This window comes from Telopea speciosissima, chromosome 8 (genome assembly GCF_018873765.1).
Source record: "Telopea speciosissima isolate NSW1024214 ecotype Mountain lineage chromosome 8, Tspe_v1, whole genome shotgun sequence".
Lineage (NCBI taxonomy): Eukaryota > Viridiplantae > Streptophyta > Magnoliopsida > Proteales > Proteaceae > Telopea > Telopea speciosissima.
The window spans coordinates 13,046,414-13,062,786 of record NC_057923.1 but is presented as its reverse complement, the minus strand read 5'-3'; the positions used below and the strand labels follow the sequence as shown (position 1 = coordinate 13,062,786).

Sequence of the window (16,373 nt, the reverse complement as noted above, 5' to 3'; positions counted from 1 at the left end):
TTGGTATGTATATGGGTTTTACCCAAAGAACATAATAGAATAATTTCTTCTTTTGAGTTTTTAAAGTTTATGCTGGTAAGGAGGAGGTATGCTACTTATCTTCAATCAAATCTCAAAACTTCATTGCTTTGGAGATGAAGACAAACCACCTTTTCTCTATTTCTTACCAGTCATGACCAATTAGAAGAAATTTTTGGCTTTCTTTTGGTATTTTAATGGCAATATTTTACTGGAAAACATTGGAGAATTTTCTATTCCCATATTTATCATAGACAGTAAAAGGAGGGTTGATATGATTCTAGGAAGGGAAATTTAGGGTTTGTAGGCTATGGTTTTGTCAACTTTATTGAACACATGAACTCACTAGGAAATTTCAGGGATGGAGGAGGGAGACATGGTTTGTAACAGTTAGGTTCTTAGGGTTTTAGGGTAGTGTTTAGGTTTGTTTTAGATCTTTCTTTACCTTTCCCTTTAATGGGTTGTCGGCAAATTAACAGGAAAAAAAGAACTTTTCATCTTTAGTTTGGTAGCTTTGCATCTATCTTTGGGTGATCTAAACTCCTTTTCTAGCTCTTTTCTGGTGGAGTTGTTGGGAGATTAAGAGAGCATTATTAGAACTAAGTGTTTTCAAATGTCAAACAAAGGAAGAAGAGGAATGAGAGGGGAATTGAAATTTGATACTACTTTGCACCCACTAATGAGATTAGTTTTGAGTGTAATTATTATGAGACTATGTTCCTTATTATATGTTCCTTATTATGTCTTCTTCCACTTTGTGATCACTGTAACTTAGAGCAAGGTGAATGGTTACTAATGCAAGTCCAAGAAAAAAATAAAGGTTTTGGATGGATAAACAGACTTAGTTTACATTTAAGAACTGAGTTTCCCTCCACTGAGGGACGTGAGAGGGCGGGAATAGGTATCAGGAGGGTATTTTGGAATATACTAAAACCCTAGGAGTGGTTTGTAAACCCTAGAATGGTAGATGAACCGTCCTCTATGTGTGGAGGAAAACTTTGTCCTACATTAAATGTATTTATTGAATGTCTCGAGTTCATTTATTTCAATAAAAAATGTTCACGACATGGAATGGCATGAAACGTGAGAAAGCAGTGGAAGCAAGGTGATGGCAAATGGGACCCACACGTGGGGTTTACATAGCACTGTTCATGATTACTATTCATAGTTACTGTTCACTCTTGACACCTATATATAAAGGAGTAGATTACAGTTTATGTTGTTCATGTTTGTGTCTTTTACCATAATTTTCTCTTGACCTCTTAATTCCAGCTATAGATCTTGTCATAACAGGGTCATTATTTTCTACCTTTAGGTGAGACTCTCAAAGGAGGAACCAAGGAAGATTTTTAAACTCAATATCTAATTGTGAGGTACTGATACATTGATTGCACTCCATAGCCAGGAATGAGGGGAGGGGGTTAGTCTCACATCTGTAGGGTGGTGAGCAATTGTTAAGCTTATGACCTTGACAAGGGACTCTCTATCATGAAGCTCGCTTGTAGGTATCACACCAATTAATCATAGTCATTATATTGGAAAATGAGATGTTATATTGGAGAATGAGATGTTAAGGGTCCATCTAGGTTTTCTATGCATCAACCCAGTTGGAGTAGATAAGGGTGTCAATTTTGGACCAAAACCAGAACCCACCCACCCAAAGCTTATTAGTCTGGTTTTGGATCTATAGATAAGTTATTGGTTCGATTCCAGATCAACCAATTAGGGACCGTTGGAACTGGAACAAACTCACATCCTAACCCTACATGTTATATAATTCTTAAGACTCAAGGTCATGAGAGTTAAGGTCAAACCCTTTATTTTTATTTTTTTTTGCCTTTCAATTTTGGGTGGTACCACTTGTCTCATATACTGTTTTACCAAAAATTTGACTATAAATTTATAGGTCCATTTAAAAATGCTAATTTAAGAACATACCTTAAACTAATTATAACTTATGAGGGTGGCGAGATCCTCTCCAGCGCACTTGTGTGTCGGACGGTGTCCAGCGCACATCGTGCGGCTAGGGGGCTTCGATCCACACCACTGCACACATCCCGATGCAATGGTGCATGGATTGAGGCCTCCCTAGCCGGACGATGTGCGTTTGATATCGTCCCACACGGGAGAGGATCTCAATCCTGTTCTTACTTATTAATTGATACAAAACAAGAAGTAATATAGACTAGTTCCGTGACTTGACACCCAAAAATAAAAAATGAAACATATCTTATGTGATTATTATATATATATATATATATATATATATATATATATATATAGCATGTGTTAGAGAAATTTTTTATTTATTTTGGATTGCTTGGAACCATTTAGGAACTAGAATCGACCCACCCATTAATTAATGATCATAGATCTCAAGTTTGGAATCGATTAGTTTATTGGTCCGATTCTAATCCTGACCCCTTAAAACTGAAATCGTTAAAGAACTGGACCGATAACCTAGAACTAAATCAATTGACACCCCTAATGGTAGATGAGAAGGTTATGATGCAGAATTTTTTAATCCCATGGGATTAGACAATATATCAGACTTAACCCACCTAAAAAGACTGAGAGATAACCCATGTTTGTCACTAATTAAACATCTTTGCTAGTGCCAATCTTTTTGACGACAAAAAGGAACCTCTTTTACTTAAATTCACAAATAAATGATCGATACACGAACACCCTAATCTACAATTTGCTTCTTCATTAAGAACCCTAATCTCCTTTTGCTTAAATCATGGCAAAATTGCCAAAGTAATAGAGATGCCTATCCCATCCATCCATCTTTTCTTCCTTTCAAATTTGTTGGGTATTGCATGACAAAGCATATGAAGGAGTTTATTTTTAGTGAGTAGAGGGGGGAATGAACTAAAGCTTAAACATGTGAAAGCTTAGAAAATTGGTTCATAACCTTTGGGAAAGGGCCATGAGTGGTGTATGCCAAGAGGGAGACCAAAGGGTCCCTAATGCCACACCTCAATCGTTGAAAAGTCAACATCAAATGTTCACTTTTGGTCTTATCGGTCCGTGAAACCTCCAACATGGGCCATCATTCTTTGGGCCCACAAAAGAAGAGGAACCAAAACAAAGAAGCGTGTGAGGCACGGCCGCAAGTCACACAACATAAAGCAATTCCTGTCCCTTTGTTTTCTCGCCATTTTCTTCTTCTCACGCTATTTATAAATATATTGTATTTCTCATATCACACCACCAATCATTTGAACGCTATACACGTGTGAGTGAACCACCTGTTCTCAATTTCATTAAGGGGTAAATGGTACGTACAACTCAAGGACATGAGATGCCGCCTCAGGAAGCAAGGTCTCGTGATCAAACCTTCGCGGCTGCATAATTTCTTGGGACTACCCACCTAAGGCTCACTAGAGCCCAGAAGCTCCCAATTCGTGCGTGGTGTAGGGTTCATGTATGAGCCCAGGGGGATTTAGTCGGTCTAAAGTCGGATACCCCTATTGTCTCCAAAAAAAAATAAAAAATGGTATCGTACATTTTAGTGTGTTCACAATGGAGTTTGGATCTGCTATCCACATGGGGACGGGTGGGGACAGATCTGAACCTTCCATGGGGGTGTGGGACCCACTACCCATGGAGGAGTCAGATCTGTCCCCACCCATCCCCATGTGGGTAGCTGATCCGGATTCTTCACAATATAATGTTGCCCCTAAACTCGTTTTGATGACCGTTAGAAAAAGAGTCTGGATCAGTTTCCTGTGTACGGTTTCTTAATGAGACATGTCTTCCTGCACCAATGTGGGAGCCAATACAAGTGCGGGGCAAGAGATCTCTATTTGGTCGCATGGTCTCTACATAAGCGTCCGGGTGAGCAAGCTTGGGTATCTACTCGGGGGGCAGAGGCGTGATCTCATGGTGCCCTGTGAGAAGGCATAGAAAACACTACCAATTAGAGATCTTTTTCCCAAAAGTGCAGGAACATTTTAGTGAATGAAATTTGTTAACTTACTAGGGGTTGAGCGATAATTTTATATGGTCCTATGTCTAGGCGTGATTAACGTTCTTTTCCTATACTTTTAGTAGTTGTACGAAGGGACATTAATGAAAATTAAAGGACACATGTTTTCAAGTGAAACTTTCACGGACGATTAGGCTTGTAAACGGATCGGATTCGGCTCGGATATGGATCAGATGTGATCGGATCCGGATATTCCCTGACTGAATACGGATACCTCTAAATGGATTCAGACGTGGATTGAATTTGGATTTTCGACCATCCGTTTACATCTCTGCCTAGCGGATACAATTCACTCTCAATCCATATCTCTTAGATCATGATTCTCTTTTCTTCATATTCTAGAACCTGTTGAATCTTCAAAAACCCTCAAGATCATTATTTATTTAATTTTTTATTATTAAGTATTCGAATTTTTTTTCACACGGATTTTTATTGAAGTAATTAGATTTTTTTTCAGATATCTGTAAACGAATACGAATGTCCTTAAACGGATACAGATGCAGATCGAATTCAAATTTTTTATTATCCATTTACAGCCCTACGTACGATAGATGGTCTGAGTTCTAAAAAAGTGTTTGGATCACCAACCCTACATGTACGCTTCACTTATAATTAGGTGACAATGTCTATCCCACTTACCATTATTAAAGTGCAAAGAAGGAGTTTACCAAAAAAAAAAAGTGCATAAAAGGACATTTATAAAAGCAAAAAGAACAAATATCTATCATCTAACCATGGTAGAAGCGATCTGGTATTCTGGTCTCAAGAAAAGCCTCTAAATTTAGTTTGAATTGCACTTTGTGTCAGCGGATCAGTAGCATAACCGTTTGGAAATCGCAATTTGCAACCTTATAAGGAATTCGGACCACCCATTTTGTTGCTTATTAGGTCAATACAAGTACTTGGGTCTGAATCTATCACTTAGAGTGTGTCCTAGAGTGTGTCTTAGAGCATATTTGGCTAAGCTCTTACTACTTGGATTTAAAAAGCCAGTTTAGAAACTTACTTATTTTCTTGGAAAAGTAAAATATAAGGATCCTGCTTTGTGAAGTAAGAAGTTTTCAATCATATTTTTAAATGGGGCGTTGTTCTCTGTGTCGTAGCATAGGCTGCGCCCAGGCACATGGAGGTGGGCACAATAACCACCCTGCCCCCCTTACAGGCTGTCCATGTGTGGGCGTAGCCTGATGTGGCACAGAAAACATTCTCCCATTTTTAAAATGGGTAAGGGTCAAGGGATTTCCACAATTCTTGGGGGAATCTCCCTTGCCACATCAATCGGTGTGTGAGAATTCATTTTGTCAATAGGAAGCCCACAAGTAAGCGTAAAAAAGTTATAAAAAAAAAAAAAAAAAAAAACGCTAACCGAAATTGAGCCAAATGTTTATATTGAAACCAACAAACCGTTTATTAAATAGTTCGATTTTAATTTAAAAAATTAAACTATTTAATAAATGGTTCGATAACGTTTTCTACCATTTAAACCAATAGTAAACCATTAAAACCAATTATATAAGTGAGTGTATATAATAATTTAATAAATGAGAGATTGTATAACACTACAGTGTATGTAATATGTAAAAACATATATGTAAGAAAGAGTATATATATATACATATAATTTGTCGATGAGAGAGATTGTATATAATATAAATTACATATTTTGTAATACACAAATAACATGTGGATGAGAGATATACATGTACATAATAAAATCTATATAATATATGGGGCGGTGTTCTCTGTGGGGGAGTGTGACCCCTAAGTGTGCGCTAGGGGTAATGAGAGCACGCGCATTGGCATCATGGAAGTAGGATTTTTGCCTTTCATGGGGATTAATTAGGATGGTCATTTTGCCCCTTTGTGTCTGGACGTGGGTGGTATACTCCTCCATATAGAACTTTCTTCCATAATTTATTATAATATATAAACACAAATCGTCAAGAGAGTGAAGAGTCATATAATAAACAATTAAAAACATTTATATATGGTTTGATTTTTTCTACCCAAAAAAAAAAATGGTTTGCTTTCACAATCTGAAACCGTTTAAATAAACGATTCAATAACCGATTTTGTCTATTTAACTCTGAATCAAACCAAACCCGATCATATAACCATTAGTAACACCCTGAGTGTGTGTGAGAGAGAGAGAGAGAGATTGGAAAAAGAAGCCGATTTGGATGGCCTCCTTTGTCATCTTTGAATGGAAAATTATTGTTTCCATTTATCTGCCCCTCCATTTACTCCATTTCATCTAATAGGGGGGAGTGGATCCCATCTGGGCAGTGTGTTCAGGCAGAGGATAGGGTGGTCATTTATGCCCTCTATGAGATGAAATGAAGGGGCAGATAAATGGAGACGATAAAGATATTCACAACATTTCTCTAACTAAATCCAACAAGAACTGCTTTGATGATCTTTGCCCTTCCATTCACAGCCAAACACACACCATGGAAGATCCAACGGATACAAAAAACAACTCAAGAGCAAGGAAATAAGCCCTAATCGTACGGGTTCATGAGAGTATCCAATTGGTTTGTCTGCACATCATTTACACAATCAAAATTTCTAATGAAACCTTGAAATATGAATTTCTCGCGAGATGATAACCTAAGGAGAAAAATAAAAAAGCTAAATTGTGGCCCTCACGGATATAAGTCCAACAGAATAAGTGGAACCTAAGGAAAAAGTAAAAAAAAAAAAAATAGGGGAAAGAAAGAAGGATAAATTGTAAAGATGAGCAGTAAATGTCTACTGTTTTGATTCTCCTTTTTGCCTATATATTTGGATTCAATTTTTATGGAGAGTTACAAATTCTATCAGTACCAGAAGACTTCTGCTTCATCGGAACTTCTCTTGCTTTCTTTGGTTGGTGAATATGAAGGAAACTCTGAAGTACTTAGCAGGTGTTGCAGGTGCAAGTGGTTTTGGATCAAACTCAACTGCTGAGCAAGTTACTGAAGATTCTACTTGTTTATTCCCTTCTCAATTAACAGCAATTATCACTGGTTAGTCACATTTAATCTCTTTCTTCATTTTAACCTTTAGAGAGAGAGAGAGAGAGAGAGAGAGAGAGAGAGAGGATATTGGATTAGTTTAATTACTATATTAATTGAAGGCATTTTTTTCCCCATTAATTAATGAGAAAGATTTAAATGATTCCCTCTTTTTGGCAGTATCAGGCTATATAAGCAAAGTTCCTTATTTCTTAATTCATTTCTTATTCTATATTTGAGATGTCATGCTTACGCTACCCAAGATCTTTGTGCTTATGGGTTTGTGATTAAGAAGAGAAGTATAGATTTGATTTGGTTGTTAATCTTCTGATTTGATGTTGTTTTAATGTTGTGAAGGGGCAACATCTGGGATTGGAGCTGAAACAGCAAGAGTGTTAGCAAAGAGGGGGGTAAGGCTTGTAATTCCAGCAAGGGATGTAAAGAAAGCAGCTGAAATGAAGGAGAGAGTACAAAAGGAAAGCCCACAAGCTGAGATAATCTTGTTGGAGATGGATCTCAGCTCATTAGCGTCTGTCAAGAGATTCTGCTCTGAGTTCTTCTCTCTTGGGTTACCACTTAATATACTCATGTGAGTTGTTGTACCCTTTTCTTCTTCTTCTTTTTCTTCACAGAGAAAGAGAGAGAGAGAGAGAGAGAGAGAGAGAGAGAGAGAGAGAGAGGGGGGAAGAGGGATTTAGAATCCTAACACGATGCAGAAAAGCAAAAGAAAAAACAATCACACAATGTGTACAAGGATTTATGTGATTCGACAAGATTGCCTATGTCCACGGTGAGATGAGATCTGTTTTACTATTAATGGAGAATAGAATTACAGTCGCTCGTTCCTCACACCTCTCTCAGATTTTCTATTACAGAGAAAGAACTCTCATTACATGCTTATAGCAAAACTCTATACAGGAGATTTACTAAAATACCCATATAATCCTTATCCAAATCCCTGAACCCCCTCCACACAGGAGTCCATCATCAGAAGTCAAGACAGCAAAACCTCAACAGAGAGAGTTTGTATTAGCCTCTAATCCTTTTTTTTTGCAGAAACAATGCAGGGAAATTCTCTCAGAAATTAGAGTTTTCAGAAGATAAAGTTGAGATGACTTTTGCTACAAATTACCTAGGTAAGCAATATAAGAAGTAAAGTTACCACTTTTATGAACTGGGTTAACTTTGAAATTTTTTGAAAAAATGGGTATTGATGTCTATCACTGATGTTGATTATTCTTGGGCCTATGCATGCATGCATGCATGGGAGGGACCCATATGATCAAGATCTAACAGTTGGTGACTGATCAAGCTAATCTATCTTTGGACCGACCAGACCAGAACAGACCAGAACAGAGACCTTACTGGGCAATGAGCATATATAGTTCAGTACCCCCATATGATTTGGTGGAAGACAATGCATGCATAGGGCACACGTGAATCTTAGAATAAGATTTCTTTTGAGAAGAAAGGAAAAGAGTTAATTGAGTTAGAAAACTTTCTTTCTTTCTTCTCGGCGGGATTTGTGGGGGAAGATTTCACTCCAGAAGAATCTACAAATTAATAAAGGGCAAAATCTATATTTTTAGTTGCAAAGCTTTATGATCAGCTACCTTTTCTTAATCCTTATTTGGGAAAGAATGTTGGTTTCACTTTTTTTTTTTGTTATTTTCTTTCTGTGAATAAAATGTTGCAGGACACTATTTTTTAACAGAGATTTTATTAGAGAAAATGGTTGAAACTGCAAACCAAACAGGGATTGAAGGCAGGATTGTCAACGTCTCATCCGTTATTCACAGTTGGGTTAAAAGAGACGGTTTCCGTTTCAGTCTTTTGCTAAATCCCCTCAGGTATCTCTCTCTCTCTCTCAAGCTAAACCGGTATTGAAGACTCTATGGGTTTGGATTCTGTCCTCACGTGGGGACGGGTGGGGACAAATCTCAAACCCTGCATTTTATTTTTGATTAATCCTAATCACGGGTCAAGTTCAGATCTATTACCTATATGGGGACGGGTGGGGATAGATCTGAACCCTCCATGGGATGTGGGACCCATGCCCCATGGAGGGATCTGTCCCCACCCATAATCTTGCGAACAGCTGAAACCAAAGGGTAGAGAGGGGAGAGAAAAGTCGTGCCTTTTTAATGTTACAAATGTGATAAGGAGAATCGAGCCCTTGACCTCCTAGGAGGGGGGCATGCACTTCAACAATTCAATTAGTAACCAACCGAGCTAGTGGCTGTTCACTATCTCACGCCCTTCATGGGGTGTGAGATCAGTCCCACCGGACCGTATCCAGACTCAAATTCGTTTGGAGTCTTGCAATCTGCTTGCTTTTGTGGTTCTCAAGACAAGAAATTCCAATCCAACTGTAGTCCCAGGTGTTCTATTACAACCCTTTTGCATCCAAATATCCAGTTTTGGTTGGACTGAATTGGTTCTGGTCTGCTTTTGTTGGACTGGATCAATTTCAGTCTATTGAAGTTGAACCATTAAGGTAAAGTTCTATTCGGTCTGGTTCAGTTTCAAATGATTGTCGAGTTAGCTTAACAGGTTTTTATCGGTCGATTGTTGGGCTTTTTATTGGTATGTTTCGATTTCCTATATTGGTTTTCAGTTTTTCTATTTTTTTATTGGGTTTAGTCCAGTTTTCGATTCATTCGTTCGATTAAGCGGATTCCAACTTTTATCGATTTATAATACACCCAAACCAAAACTGAACCAGATCAATTGGGTTCTTCTAGAAAGAAAACAAAATACCGTGAGAAATCAGAACAGTGTGAGCACTACTTATTTACTGTGGACTTATGCTGTGGTGCAGCTACAACGGGACTTGTGCATACGCTCAGACCAAGCTTGCTAATATATTTCATGTCAAGGAAATCGCAAGGCAACTCAAGGTAGTCTCTTTGTGTCCCACCCCCCGGGCCGCTTCTGTTAAAGAAAATTAATTTAAAGAAAAGAATAAAGAAGGAAATGGAATGAAATAAAATTTCAAGTTGTACAAAACGATGAAAATGATTTAAAAGAAACGAAATGTGTTTTGTTGGATACAGGCAAGGAATGCAAGAGTGACAATCAACGCTGTCCACCCAGGGATTGTGAAGACTGGAATTATCAGGGAGCATAAGAGCTTCGTCACAGGTATGATAAAACAACCTCTAATGTTTTTTGTTTTTGTTTTTGCATTCTTATGAATATCCCAATAGTTTCAAGAATCTGGATCAGACCGGTTGGATCACCCAATCAGGACTTACAACTGTCGACCCGGCTAATATTTGCCCAATCTCTCTAAAAATTGGTCATAGATTGGGCTGGATCCAAGGATTTAGCTCATGATACAGATTGCTCGATATCAGGCCGAAATCAGACACTTTTGCCCCCCAAGATTCTAATTCAGCTTTTTTTTTTCTCTTTCATTTTATACCAGTATACTATTCATGTGACTACCTTAGATTTTTTTTAAAATATTTATAAAAATTAGTGACATATCTCAACCATACAACCGACATGTAGATGAATATATTCTTTTGGTATTGAACAGACAGAGGACTATGGGATCGTTCTCCTCTCAGGTTCCCAGTCTGGTCAGGTTCATAGGTTACTCTAATAGGGGGGCAAAAATGACGACCTCACCCCCTGCCCGAATACACTGCCCAAGTGGGGTGAGATCGTCATTTCTGCCCCCCCCCTATGAGAGGAACCTGCAAACTTAACCGGTCAAGGAACCTGAGAGGAGAAAAATTCGTGGTAAGTAGTCATAGGTCAACTCAAGTTCCAACCAGTAGGGAAGGCATAATATGTTTTGCTATTGTTTTCTCTGCAGATTCACTCTTTTTCCTTGTGTCAAAGTTGCTAAAGACAACATCTCAGGTTTGTTCCGACTCTTAACCTTCTCCCCCTCCCAAAAACAAAAAGTTTCCATATGATCATTTTGTAACTATGATCCTAATCTGAAAATCTGGTTTATCCTTCAATTTGAGTATCTCAGGGTGCATCAACCACATGCTATGTAGCTTTAAGCCAACAAATTAATGGGGTAAGCGGGAAATACTTCGCCGATTGTAATGAGAGGAACTGTTCAAATCTGGCGAATGACGGATCTTTGGGACGAAAGCTTTGGAAGCAAACCCATGCACTAATCCACAGACGATTATAACAATCAACAAGCTAAAATGTTAATCTACAGATAGGAACTCCGGTCATGTACAGACCTCTTCATGAAGAGACAGTAAATATGAGAGAATGTGATCATCCAAGATGTGAATATATCAACTTAGATAGTATGTATCATCTTCAATAGCAGGAATTCTATCACAGTATTACTTGTAATAACTTGTCCTAGCTAGCAACATAGGTCAGAATATATTTGTATCAGAACAGGCAATATTAAGTCCTGGTTCTATCAATGTAAAAGAAAAGAAATGGTAATGGAAAACCCTGGGCAGTGAACACCCATAAATTCTTACTCTCTAAAATTTGCCCAGCTCAAAGTAGGTAAGTATTCATTGACACAAGCATCAATCCAGCAGCAACCACAGCCAAGTGTTAATAAGTTTCCTGTCCAAGATGGTGCTTCACTAAAGATCGTACCAAACAAGGACTTTTCATATTTCACAGAGGCGGGGCCAATAAGGAAGCACACAGGGGCATCAATGCACCAGTGTGGGGGCCAATGAGGGGGAAGCAGGGGCATCAACAGAGGTGGGGCTGTCATTTTGTCCCCTTGTGTCTAGGCGCAGGCACCATGCGACCTGAGTCACCTGACAGAGATGACAATGACAAAAATCATGGAGCTTGAATACCCTAATTGGAAGGATATACTTGGGTGTTAAAATTGGAACTATGAAAAATCTGAAAGAAAAGGGTAAAATAGTCAAATGGTTTTCACATGGGAAACCACGAAAGAATATGTGATAACATGGCCTTAGAGTAAAGAATCTTACATGGAGGACCTATTGGTCATAAGGGGTTTGGAAATGTTGATTAGGGATTAAAAATTCCCAAAAGCTTACAAACTTTGTTTATCGGTAATTTTGCTATAATAAAAAATAAAAAAAAAACCATGTTAGGTGCATTTGTTAGGTGGCAGAAAGAAAATGTCTAGTACAATTTAAACGCATTTGAATTATTTGAACTATTTCTTTCATATTTAAATTAAATACTACTAAACTTGATTTGCAAAATAGCTAGAGTACAAACATCTCATGCTATATATGATGCCCTTCCAACCTAGAGTACACAACAACAATGTCACTGAAGCAGTTACACAGAGGAAATGTTGAAAACATGTCATTGATCCATCAATTGTGTGGAAGTAAGGCTTGTGTTTGGAGGCAATCCAATATTAATGGAATCGGAATTCTCCATCCTCCCCCAAAAGAGCATTCTGCATTTAATATTCATAGACATAAACATTTAAAGAAATTAAAAAGAGGCAAAGCAATCAGTCAAATATAGTTTCAGCCAAGACATTCGCTAACCAATAATATAGAAATGTGCTACCATAGCCAAAAAGATACAAAGTATGGCTTTACAAGAAAGGTTAGACCTATTCTACAAGTGAAAGAAGTACAAAAGTCATTCCTTCAATTTCCCTTTTATCACCATCACTGTTTGGTAAATTCCATACGTTTGATCTAATTATGTAGACTTCATTTTCTCATTAAGTAATGGCACATATTTTCTAGAAAAGAATAACATAATGAAGGGAGAAAGAAAATGTTGGGGAGAAGAAAAGGGGAGGCAAGCTACAAATACATGGTCCAAGCCTACAAGTTCCAGTAATACATAGGGAAACATCATGATATACTGCTCTTACTGGCTATAGCATATAACATAAAATATAATCTTGCATGCCAAAGGAAGTCAATGGCTATAAAACCACATCCCTCTTCCCAATGCCAGATGATCTAAAATTACTAATTAGGAAATTAGACTTGTGGTCCAATAGTCTTCAAAAAAGCATTTGACTGAAATTAATGTCAGTTTAGGAAGCAAAGCAATGAACAAAGAGCAAGGACACTCACTTTTAGTTTGTCATCCTCTAAATACTCCTGGGCTTCCTTTCTATGATGCAATCAAATCTCAGTTCCAAGTACTAATGGTTCATTATATACATCTTCAGAGAGCAAACGAACTATTAGGCTTTGACTCCCATGTGTACCTAAAATTCAGAAAGAGAAGGTGGAACAGACTAAGGAAGGTGACAAGAAGCCATGTATCCTTAATTATTCCAGCATTTGCTGTTCTCAAACCTTTTGGGTCCTGGAATCAGACTAAGGAAGGTGACAAGAAGCCAGGTCGTCCACTCATATCCTAAAGAGAGTATAGACTGTATGGCGTTCACTGAGGGATGAAATGCCATTGACTTTCTCGTGTATACTAGACCTTTTTGTTTGGGGATAAATGTCGAGTAAACTAGACAAAGCAGTCAACTACTCAATTAGATATTTGTGTTGAGGGTGGACCACTGGATAAAAAAAGTTACCAAATGGGTCCCAACATTTTGTCCTTGCTTGACTTAAAAGTCAGTAAGAGTGATTTAAAGACGCTCAAAAGCCATGGCCATGCATGCATTGCGAATTTATGATTGATTGACTCACGAGTCTTTCTTTATAGATCCACAGGTTCGTTTTCATTGACTATTACTCTTGTAATGGCCGATTACAATGCGATGAACAACACCCTTGATTATACCGATTGTGGCTGCAACCCTACATGGCAACTTGCAATCAAAATGAAGTTGCAAATTCACAGTGCACCTTCTGTAGCAATTTATGAATCAAGAGTCTCATCTGATTGGGATATTCAGGATGTTGACAAACAATGTAATTTTTTTCCCTCTCAAAACAAAGTTAAATGTTCTGCAGGATCGTTCTCAGAAAACTTCAATTAGTTCTACGTGCTGGTCAGATTATTGATACAAGAGAGAGGGGGAGAAGGAAAATCAAATTTGAAGATCCAAAGGGGTACCTTAAAAGAGTAGACCTTTGATGTTCCTACTCGCCCATGATTAAGTTCTATAGGAAATCAACAAGTTTCTCCAGATTGGTTCTGAAGGTCATTTTCCTTTCCTGGAGAATCACTTCAACTATCAATCGAAATTGATGAAGCTTGAGCTGATCTAGAGATTGTCAATGAATCTGCAAGAGAAGTCACTTGAGTTAGAATACCTGTTAATTGATAGTCCAAAATTTTTTATTAGATTACACGTGAATTTAAAGAGGCAGTTTAGGAGCACATTTTCTTTCACATGTTAACATCATTGAATAAAACTTGATTCAAGAGATGAAAATAGATCAGTTGTTTTCTCTTTAAATCGCATTTCATTCGCATTCTTTTGTTTTGCAGTTGATGCATTGAGCACATCAAGTGCATGTTTAATTTGGTATCCGTATACTACCAAGCAATCTAAGTATGAACATGAAGGATGCCAGTTTCTACTTCAACAGAAAAGACATGTCGATGAGGATTAGAGATGGATCCAAGGGCTTATACTGTGCAAAAAGGGTTTACAGGATATATAGGTAGTAGTACCTATTGATGCAGCCGCTTAAACTTTTCTCTCATAATTCCCACAAACTTGAACAGTCATCTGTTTAGTTCAATTCTTGGATCAACTCCTTGATACCATCCAAGTAAAGGGTGCAATCCAACACTGAGGAATAATTAGAACACATACCACACAAAATGTTAAAATGCATGTCACCTAATGCTTTAACAACAAAATTTGCATAATCAAAAGGATACTACTTACACGTATAAACATCGTTTGCACGCCTAATGGTGAAAGAGTTCTCCTTATTTAGATTTTTCAAGTTAATTTTACTGATTGACCCCTAAATGGAAAACCTTTGTTAATGAGATGATCATAACCTCAAAATAAAACCAAAAGCAGTTTCATAATTAATATTCCATTAGTTATCATGACCTCCCTCAATCCGAAAGCCTAGAACCCTTTTGTACAATGATATGGTCTCTTCCATGTCTTTGTTTCCCATCTCCTGATTAACTTTTTCTTCAAATGTTGCCAAAGCTTCAACATGAATCATCAAAAGGAAAATTAGAAGAAAACAACAACAACAAAGAACATTACCACAAATCAAGAAAATGAATTAAAATTGGGAGAAAGGACTCTATCCGGGATTGTAGCGCCTGCGCCCAGACACATGATGGGGCAAAATGATCGCCCAATCCCATGAACAACGGAAATCCCACCCATGTTGATGCTTCCGTGCACATTCCCATTGGCCCCCGCACTGGCGCAGGGGGCACGCTCCATGAAAAAAACTGAGACAACAGGGTATAATGGCAAAAGGTTTTTATGCACAACCGGCATTAAATAGTCAGATTGGAATAAATGCCCATCTGAAATGGCATAAACACCCCTGCCCCTCCCCCCCCCCCCCAATATTTGATGGAGATGATGAGAGAACCTCCTTGGTTTTCCTCACAAGGTTAACTAGTAGTTCAGAAAATTTTATTTTAGCCGAAGCATGACAATAAGGTTCCCTGATAGATATGAATAAAGAAATGAGACAATGTTTCTATTGGATCATTTGAATTAAAAGCTACTTACAAATGTAAAGTGTCAGCAGATAAGACTTCTAATATCGAGTAAAGGCAATCAAGCATAAAGAGAAGAGCTACCAAGTGATTGTTGAGAAACTATTCTTGCATATTCATCCTTCTTGGCCCGTTGATATTGCAAATTTTCTCTAAGCTCTTCTACTCTAGCTTTTGTAGCCAAACGAAATCTTTTACCCTCTTTCTCTTGGCCTCCTTACAGTTCTTCACTATATATGCAATAGAAAATATGTCAATACATTTTACTCAAAATTTTGAGACTTTATAGGCTCATCAAATAATGTTGCAAAGGTCATTGCACTCATTCACAGACTAGGGGTGGGAAGATTATCTATACAAATATAATCACTAAATACATAATGTGAATCAACAGTGGAAAGATCAGTGATCCTTAAGCTGTGTTTGGCTGCTTTCCCTCATGGTGTGGTTGGAGGAGGGGGGGTTGCTTTTGGGGAAAAATTAACCCTAGTTTTATGTCTCAAATATTATATGGAAAAAGACTGGGAAAAGAAAATTTTAGAGAAAGCCGGCCATACCAGGCTTCACCCCTCTCTAACAGGGTGGGGAAGAAATAATTACAATTCTTTGATGACCAAACAACAATGATGAATTTTGTCATGTTTTTTTTCTTGATTTTCTCAGTGTAACAAAACAATAAGAGAAGGAAATTTTTTCTTTCTTTTTTTATTTTCTAAAAGCAATCAAGTCCAGCCTTATTATGAAGTCATTAATCAAAGAGTAGACATTAGATGAAGTGCAATTCATAGGGAGATATC

General features: G+C 37.7%; 1 protein-coding gene and 1 long non-coding RNA gene across 3 annotated transcripts; one reads left to right on the top strand and one right to left on the bottom strand.

The window, feature by feature from the left end:
• The first annotated feature begins 6,782 nt into the window (after nt 1–6,782).
• Nucleotides 6,783–11,467, top strand: LOC122670667 (short-chain dehydrogenase TIC 32 B, chloroplastic-like). 2 transcript variants are annotated; one of them, XM_043867626.1, is made up of 8 exons: nt 6,783–7,020; nt 7,366–7,597; nt 8,065–8,144; nt 8,705–8,858; nt 9,827–9,908; nt 10,065–10,152; nt 10,835–10,881; nt 11,000–11,467. In XM_043867626.1, the coding sequence occupies exons 1-8, from the start codon at nt 6,891–6,893 to the stop codon at nt 11,165–11,167; spliced, it is 981 nt and encodes a 326-aa protein (XP_043723561.1). In that variant the 5' UTR covers nt 6,783–6,890; the 3' UTR covers nt 11,168–11,467. The 2 variants fall into 2 exon arrangements, with proteins under 2 accessions (XP_043723561.1, XP_043723562.1); XM_043867627.1 differs by having other exon boundaries at nt 6,786–7,020; nt 9,830–9,908.
• A 2,528-nt stretch (nt 11,468–13,995) lies between these two features.
• Nucleotides 13,996–15,843, bottom strand: LOC122672735. Its single transcript, XR_006334470.1, has 4 exons — nt 15,661–15,843; nt 14,768–15,046; nt 14,548–14,668; nt 13,996–14,183 (listed from the first exon to the last, which is right to left on the bottom strand). It is a non-coding gene; the product is annotated as an uncharacterized LOC122672735 (long non-coding RNA).
• Between the last annotated feature and the right edge of the window lie 530 nt (nt 15,844–16,373).

Excerpts from the sequence above, each read along its gene's own strand:
- LOC122670667 (XM_043867626.1), top strand. The coding sequence starts at position 6,891 with ATGAAGGAAACTCTGAAGTACTTAGCAGGTGTTGCAGGTGCAAGTGGT. Across the intron at positions 7,021-7,365 it reads ATTAACAGCAATTATCACTG|GGGCAACATCTGGGATTGGA; the intron begins GTTAGTCACATT and ends AATGTTGTGAAG. Across the intron at positions 10,153-10,834 it reads GCATAAGAGCTTCGTCACAG|ATTCACTCTTTTTCCTTGTG; the intron begins GTATGATAAAAC and ends TTTTCTCTGCAG.